Source organism: Hevea brasiliensis, chromosome 10 (assembly GCF_030052815.1).
Source record: "Hevea brasiliensis isolate MT/VB/25A 57/8 chromosome 10, ASM3005281v1, whole genome shotgun sequence".
Lineage (NCBI taxonomy): Eukaryota > Viridiplantae > Streptophyta > Magnoliopsida > Malpighiales > Euphorbiaceae > Hevea > Hevea brasiliensis.
The window spans coordinates 4,360,778-4,369,281 of record NC_079502.1 but is presented as its reverse complement, the minus strand read 5'-3'; the positions used below and the strand labels follow the sequence as shown (position 1 = coordinate 4,369,281).

The window sequence follows — 8,504 nt, the reverse complement described above, 5'->3', positions numbered from 1 at the left end:
TTGCTTCTTCTTGTCATTGCCAATATTGAAGACTAACTGATCCTCTCCGACTCTAAGAGTAAGCTTTTCACCTTTCACGTCAATCAAAGCACCAGCTGTAGCCAGGAAAGGCCTCCCCAAAATGATTGGCATATGAGAATCCTCTTCCATGTCCAAAATGACAAAGTCAACTGGGATGTAAAATTTTCCAACCTTCAGTGGTATATTTTCCAAGATCCCTTCTGGATATTTAATTGATCTGTCTGCCAACTGAAGAGAAATGTGGGTTGGCTTAAGATCTCCCATGTTAAGCTTCTCATAGATGGAGAGGGGCATAAGGCTTACACTAGCCCCTAAATCACATAAAGCTTTTACAGAACATGATTCCCCAATGTGGCATGGAATTGAAAAACTCCCTGGATCCTTGAGCTTTGGAGGAAGTTTCCTTTGGAGGATAGCACTACATTCCTCAGTTAAGGCTACAGTCTCATAATCTTCAAGTCTTCTTTTGTTTGAGAGAATTTCTTTCAAAAACTTAGCATAAGAAGGCATTTGGGAAAGAGCATCGATAAAAGGCACATTTATATATAGCTTCTTCAAAACCTCTAAGAACTTCCCAAATTGCTTATCAAGCTTGGCTTTTTGAAATCTCTGTGGAAAGGGAAGCTGTGGCTTGTAAGGCTCTGGAGGTATGTATTTCTCTTCTTTCTCTTCAACCTCCTCTTTACCTTTTTCTGCACTCTCTTGTTTTTCATCTCCCTTGACATCTTTCTCATTTTCTCTCTTCTCAACTTTTTCACTCTTCTCAGTATGCACTATTTTACCACTCCTCAGTGTGATGGCATGACATTGCTCCCTTGGATTTTCTGTTTGACTAGGAAGTTTTCCCATAGAATTGGTACTTGATGAGCATGCGTGTTGTGCAATCTGATTTTCCAGCATCCTATTGTGTGTTTGCATTTGTTCCAGCCTTGCTTTCATCTCTCTCATCTCTTCATCATGCTTAGTTTGATTAGCAAGAATTTGTTGTAATAAAGCCTCTGTGGTGGAACTTTGTTCTTGCTGTCTTGGTAGAGGTGTAGGAATTGCATTCTTTTGCTGAAAACTAGGTGGTGGTTGCCTAGGTTATTGGTATTGATGCCCTTGTTGTTGTGGTGGAAAGTTCTGAGTTGAAGCTTGATTTTGCTGATTCCCCCATGAAAAATTGGGATGATTCCTCCAAGCATATGAAGGATAATCTACTCCACATCTCATTGTTCCTTCTGCATAAGTAACCTGTTGAGAACTCTCAGATGATGATGATGAACTAACCAACATACTCAAATCTTCCATCTTCTTAGCCAAGACATTTGTAAGTGCATCAAACTTTGCATTAATCATGTTGAATGGATCAAGATCATACATTCCAGCGGCTTGCCTCTTTTGAGTTGGAGTTGGTCCTCTTGGACTACTCCAAAGATGAGTATTCTTTGCAATTTTCTCCAATAGCTCATAAGCTTCATCTTCATGCTTCATAATAAATTCTCCTCCTGTTTGAGCATCAATAATCCCTCTAATTGCAGGAGTGACATTTGCGTAAAAATTCTGGTTTATCATCCATTTTGGAATGGCATGATGTGGGCATTGTCTCTCTAATTCCTTCCATCTCATCCATGATTCATAGAGAGTTTCATCCTCTCTTGGTCTAAAAGCTGTCATTTGATTCCTCAATTCTTGAGTTTTTCCAGGTGGAAATATTGTGCAAGAAATGCATCAGTGAGTTGCTCCCAATTTGTGATGGAGTTGTGAGGTAAAGAATCAAGCCAATCCAATGCTCTATCTTTCAAAGAGAATGGGAATAGCTTCAATCTTGCTGCATCATCAGACACTCCAGGTTGTTTTTGCATATCACAAATCATAGAAAACTTCTTCAGATGTGTGTGTGGATTTTCAGAAGGATGTCCCCCAAATTGAGATTTTTGAATCATTTGAAGAACTCCAAAATCCATCTTGTAGCTATTTGCATCAATTCTTGGTCTTGCTATGCTCTCTCTCAAGTCATCAAAACGAGAAAAAGCATGATCCATCATACTTCCCCTAGGTACATTAGCATTTATAACCTCTTCACCTTGGGCTGCATTTTCATTGTTTCGACCATTTCCAGCATTACTGCCACTAATTCTAATTCTTTCATCAGCCATGTCTGCTTCTAATTCAGTTTCTCTCAAAGCTTCTTTTCTTTTTCTGGTTTCTTTCTTGTTGGCTTTACAAAATTTCTCAATTTCAGGATTGAACAATAAGGATGTGTCACTTGTGCTTCTAGCTCTTCTCATAAAAGATTAAGAGTACCTGAAAAAGAACAAACAAACACAAAAAAAAAATGAAAAGATAACAAAAATAAAACTAAAAACAACTAAAATAATCAAGAATTCAATCTTAAACAAACAACTCCCCGGCAACGGCGCCAAAAACTTGATGTGTCCCAACCGCAAGTGCACGGGTCGTTCAAGTAGTATAGAAAAAGATATCGTTCCCACGAGGAGTTGTGTTAATAATTGAATTTTTGATGTAAAATAAAATATGTTAAAATTGTATTCTAATCAAATTAATAAAAGAAATTTAGGAATTTGAAGCATAAAGGATGAAAATCCAAAACTAAATTCAAACAATGACTAATTTAATAATTCGCAAAATAAAGAAATTGATAATAATGAAAATTAATAAAATGAGATTAAACTAAACAATCAAAAGTAAAATTCTAAGCAATAATCGATGAAGGACGATTCTGGAATTAAGGGTTCATATTTAAGTCATTTTGGGATTTTTCCTAGCTAGCCCAATCCATGAAATTTATTGGTTTAAAGGAGATTAATTCTAAAATTCTTTGAAAACTCTTTCGAGAGAGACAAAGAGTGCCTTAATTAACTTAATCCTACTTTCGTGGAGTTAAAATTAACCAAGACCCATTAGGTTCTTTAATCAATTTATTAAAACCCTCTTAACCCTTAGTCTATTTCTAGATCTAAGTTAATTAAGTCCAATTTCTTGATTAACTATCACTTGGTTTTCTCCTTTCGGTGCTTCAACCAAGGATTAAGAACATAACTTAATGGGGCCCTTCATTAAGCATGTGAATAAGCACACAAGAAATGGATTAAACCTCATAAATTCATTAAATTGGGACTAACCCAGTTCAAATCCACAAAAATAACTAAATATTACATCCCTTACTCCAGAATCAAAGTAAACTACTCACTATCCATAATATTTACAAGATATTGTGAGTTAATATGGAAATAAAGCTTTAATCTAAGCTAAGAAACAAGAAGCTCAACACTAGAAGTGTAGGAAAAATGTAAGAAAAGAGAGAAATCTCCAAATCTGATTAGAAATGGTGTGGGAGGTGTTTGTGACCCTTCAGCTGCTGCTCTCTTCTTTCCCTTTTCTTCCTTCTTTTCTTCCTCCCTTCTAAAATGGGAAATGGGGCTATTTATAGCATTTTCTGACATGGAGCCCTAAAATGGTGTGTTTTAGGAGGGATTTTTTTGAGGGAATCTTCTGCCAGCTCATTAATGAAATCTTTGTGGGACTGCATAAGTGGACTGCATAAGTCATGCAGTCCCTTATGCAGTTTTCGGCTGGTTTCTGGTTCACTTATGCGGAACTGCATGACTTGGCGCATGGGTTATGCACAATTCCGTGAGATTGCATAAGGGAGGCGTGAATCTGCATAAGCTATGCACTCTCCTTATGCACAATTCGGCAGGTGTTGGAACAGTGTTTCTTCTCCTTATGCAGATCTGCATAGCTTATGCGGCAAGTTATGCGCAATTTGGCCAATGCATATTTCAACTTTAAAACTTGTTTTTGACATCTTTGGCTATAGAAGTCACTCCTCAATGGAAAAATTTCTTTTTAGTCCTTCAAAAATACCATTTTTCCTACAAAACAAAGTAAAAATTACAAATTAATCTAAAATTGACAATTATGAAAAACTAACTAAATAACTAATGAAAATTAACTAAAAGTGACTAATAATCAAATAAAATGGCTATGAAATTAAACCTAAATGATTATGCAAAATGTATGCATCAAATACCCCCAAACTCAAGCTTTTGCTTGTCCTCAAGGCAACTTTAAAATGTGATGCAAATTTTTTAGGGGTGCCTTATCCAAAGAGCTATGAAAATCACCTATTAAAGTAACTTAACACACCTTTAGCCATACCAACAATCCATATACCCATCCTTCAAAATGCAAAGAATCTAATACTTATCCAAGCTTTCACCGCTTAGCCATCAAGTCAATTATCATTCAAAATCCCCAAACCAACCAATCAAAAGAGAGAGTAATGCTCAAAAGGAATTCTAGAACAATCAATAGTCAAAGTGTCTCTATATAGAATGATGGAATTAAATGAATGAATGGATAATTTTCCAATCCCATAGGCAAATTCCCTACTCCTATCTCCACTAATATTTGAATATTAATATGGAATTGATTTTGAAGATAAATAAATGATGAAAAGAATTCACCTTGTCAACTTTAACAACTTTGAGAGATTTCATTATTATTGTGTATAATTTTATTAATTATGTATAAACTTTATAGTAAATATTTAAGAACAATTATTTTTTTGTCTTTATATTATACTGAGAATGATAATTTTTTTATTATATCCGAATTCAATTAGTATCTTAAGTACCTAAATTTGTTTAAATTTATATATTTTACTTAATTTATATAAAATATATTTATAATTAATAAATTAAGGGAAATTGCCAAAAAAATTCTTTACTTTCAAAATTTTTTAATTTTATCTTTTACTTTAAAAATTATCAATTAAACTCTCTACTTTTAAATATTGTACCATTTTACTCTATCATTAGCTTGACATTTTCGTTAATTACTTAACGAACATAGTAACACTAGAGTACAATTATGCAGTATTTAAAAATATAAAATTTAATTGATAATTTTTAAAATATAGAGTAAAATTTGAAAAAAAATAAAAATATAAGATTTTTTTTTGGTAATTTTTCCTTTTACTTTTTTAAAAAATTCAATTGTTAGGTTTAATCTGATCTGATTTAAACATCAAATTAAATTATTAATTATTTTGATTTAAAATTTTATCAAACTGAATTCGAGCTTTAATTCAGACCATAACTCAAATTTTAGAATAGTGAATTTTTTTTAAATAAGCTATCAAAGTTTAATATATATATATATATATATATATATATATATATATATATATATATATATATATATATATATATATAAAGCATTTTATACCTGTTTATCACATCATTACTTTCTGAGGGAAAGAAAAGGCAGTTACACAAATACAATCTAGTCCAAGATAGAGATAGTGTTGGGCTACCCACCCACGGGCCATTAGTCTTTCCGCGTACTAAAGAAGAAAGCGAGAAATCGAGTGGAAACTCCCTGCTAAATGGCGTTGGTGACGCTTGTGTTAGGATTTCCCCAGCCATGGTGCAAGTTCAAGGTGCTCTTCCAGTCTTCCCCTTGCCGTTGCCCATTTTGATGCTGATGAAAAATGCGACCAAGAAACTGATAAAAAATGCGACCGAGAATGTGAGAAAGAATTGGACGCCAAAACCCATTTCTTCTATCAAAGACTGCTTCTCTTGTCGCAAGTAAGAATTTGGGGAGCTGCCTGCAAAGCCACAAGGGGACAATGGGACCCCACAAAGGCCAGCATTGTTCTCATATCTGGATGCTGGGAACGTGGTAAGCTGACCACCACTAGGGATTGGACCAGAGAGATTGTTGTAAGAGACATCCAGATCACTAAGAAATGAGACAGTCCCTAAAGATGCTGGGATAAATCCTTGAAGATTATTATGAGAAAGATCCAGAACACCAATTTCTTTCAAACCTCCAAAAGTATCAGGAATATTTCCAGTTATCTTGTTGTGGCCCAAGTTTAGGACCTGCAAATAGTTCATGGAACCAAACTTGTCAGGGATATTCCCTGACAGGGAATTGTAAGCGAGATTAAGGTATACCATGCTGCCATTGCTATCAAATGTATAAATTGTCTTGCCAGAGTAAATTCTGGTGGTTGGACACGAGTGTACCATAGGAAAATTTTCTAGACTCTCTGCTCGAATCCCCTCAAATTCAATAAGCAATGGAGCTTCTTTACAAGATGTCTCACCTTCATTTCTTACAAATGCAAACTGCTTTCCGGAAAAAATTCCAGGAACAATTAGTCCAACTTGGTCTGCAAGCTCAGGCGGGAGGGGGCCGGTAAGGTTGTTGCTGTTCAAGTCAAGCCATATGAGGCTTTGACACTTGCCAAGCTCTGGTGGTATTTGTCTAGTGAGTGAATTGCTACCCAGTTGGAGTATAGCAAGGTTACCCAGATTTCCAATACTGGGAGGGATTTCCCCAGTAAGTTGGTTGCTGAAAAGTGAAATCCAAATCATATCTGTGCAACTGCCAATGGACTGTGGAATGCTTCCAGTGATGAGATTGTTGTTGAGAATCAATGTCTCAAGATTGCTTCCATTCATGCAAAGACCTTCTGGAATTTCACCTATAAGGTTATTTGCCCACATAATCAAGTCAGAAAGACTGGGCAGGGTCCAAATCTCGCGGGGAATCAGACCATGCAGATGGTTGAAACTAAAATCAATTATTCTCAGGTTTTTGCAGTTTCCAATCTCTGAAGGCACCTCCCCTGATAGGTAATTGTTGGCCAGAAGTATTTTCTGCAGCTTAGAGGGGTTTGAGAAGGAGCAGAACTCAGAAGGGATCCTCCCAGTAAAGCCATTAGAACTAAGGTCAAGCACTTGAATTTGAGTACAATTTGTGAGAGATAGCGGCACAGGACCAGTTATGTTGTTGAATGGTACAAAAAGATATTTCAGATTTTGAAGATTACTGACAACAGTAGCGAGAAAATCTCCTGAGAGGTGATTATTGCCAAGGTTAAGACTCTCCAAAGAAGAACATGATATAAAATTCAGCGGCAAGCCACCAGTAAGTTTATTCGCTGATAGATCCAGATCCTGCAGATTCCCACAGATCTGTGCTAACTCAGGAGGAATATCTCCAAAGAATTGATTTTCAGCGAGAGATAGCTGCCTCAAATTCTTCAACCTTCCCAGCAAGGCACCAGGAATTGATAATTGCAGCTCATTATGGGAGAGGTCCAGTGTCTCCAAGACCTCGCAGTTGCTCATGCTATTTGGAAACCCAGTTCCAAAAAGTCTGTTTTGTGACAAACTGAGCAAAGAAAGATTGCTGCAATTCCCAAAGTCCAGACGGGAGAAGTTGCCAGAAAAGTTGTTGTGAGAGAGATCTAGATGCTTGAGAGACGATGGAGAATCTGCAACAAAGCTAGGTGGTATCTCCCCCGATAGCAGATTATATGAGAGGTCTAAAACTGATAGACTCCTGCAAGAAACTAGAGTAGCTTTAAGTTGACCTGTGAGTATGTTATCTGAGAAATTAAGAAGATTCAAGTTCTGGCAGCTATAGAGAGAATAGTTCAATAAGGTCGAATCAGAGATACGATTGCGAGAGACGTCAAGCTGCAGCAAAGAAGGACCAAATTGGAGAGTGCCACCAGGAATAGAATTGTAAGAGAGATTAACATAAGCCAGACGATCACACAACAAAATGATGGAATTTGATGGGAGAGGATCAGAGATGTTGTTGGAGGAGAGATCAAGAAACTCAAGAGCGCAAGGAGTAGCAGTGGAGGCAGAGAGATTACCAGCAGAGAATGAATTGCCTTGGAGACTAAGATGCCTGAGAAATGGCAAGGCAGCAGTGAGGTGAGGGAGATGTAGGCTGCCAATAAGACCGGCGTTATTGAGGTTGAGGGCTGTTACATGGCCGTCAAGAGAGCAAGAAACGCCAACCCATGAGCATGGAATAGAGGAATTGACTGTCCAGCTGGCTAAGAAGTCATTTGGATCAGATTCAACAGAGGATCTCTTGAAGGCTAGCAACCCTGCAACTTCACCCGTTCTCTTTTGGTTCGAAGCCAATTCTGTGGCGTCTGATGGTTTGATTAGAAGCAGCAACAGCAGTTGAGAGAGAAGATGCAACAATAACCCATGGCCTAAGTCAAACATTCCCATGGTTCTCTTCATTTTCTTGCCAGTTTGCTTGAACAAGGTACGAGTTGACCCGTCTACAGCTCTTTTTACGCCCAAAAAAAAAAAAAACAAAAAGGATCCTGCTTCAGTCACAGCTCTCTCTTTGTTTTGCAATTGAATCCATAAATATAAACCTTTCTCCACATCAGTTTGGTCTTCTAGATCTGTTCTCGATCAACTTTTTTGAGTTTCATTTATATCTAACTAGCCTAGAATTGTTACTTGAAATCTGAAATTATATTAAAAAAAATGAAATTACTATGAAATCCTTATATAATGTCAAAATTAATTCATGGAATCTTAAAATTTTAAAACCAACTAAAAAGTCTTCATAATTTTAAAATAAATATAAATTACTTATAATTTTTTAATTTATAAACCAACCCAAACTAAATTGCACACTGA

At 36.3% G+C, this 8,504-nt stretch overlaps 1 protein-coding gene and 1 non-coding gene across 2 annotated transcripts; one reads left to right on the top strand and one right to left on the bottom strand.

The window, feature by feature from the left end:
* Positions 1 to 1,585: 1,585 nt before the first annotated feature.
* Positions 1,586 to 1,692, top strand: LOC131169909 (small nucleolar RNA R71). Its single transcript, XR_009140855.1, has one exon. It is a non-coding gene; the product is annotated as a small nucleolar RNA R71 (small nucleolar RNA).
* Positions 1,693 to 5,465: 3,773 nt separating this feature from the next.
* LOC131169602 (serine/threonine-protein kinase BRI1-like 1) lies at positions 5,466 to 8,081 on the bottom strand. The gene is made up of 2 exons (XM_058128786.1): positions 7,388 to 8,081; positions 5,466 to 7,321 (listed from the first exon to the last, which is right to left on the bottom strand). Exons 1-2 carry the CDS (start codon positions 8,079 to 8,081, stop codon positions 5,466 to 5,468), a joined length of 2,550 nt encoding a protein of 849 aa, XP_057984769.1.
* Positions 8,082 to 8,504: the final 423 nt, after the last annotated feature.

Coding starts and splice junctions, on each gene's coding strand:
- LOC131169602 (XM_058128786.1), bottom strand. CDS start 8,081: ATGGGAATGTTTGACTTAGGCCATGGGTTATTGTTGCATCTTCTCTCT. Junction 7,322..7,387: donor TACTCTAGTTTCTTGCAGGA/GTCTATCAGTTT, acceptor GCTTTGTTGCAG/ATTCTCCATCGTCTCTCAAG.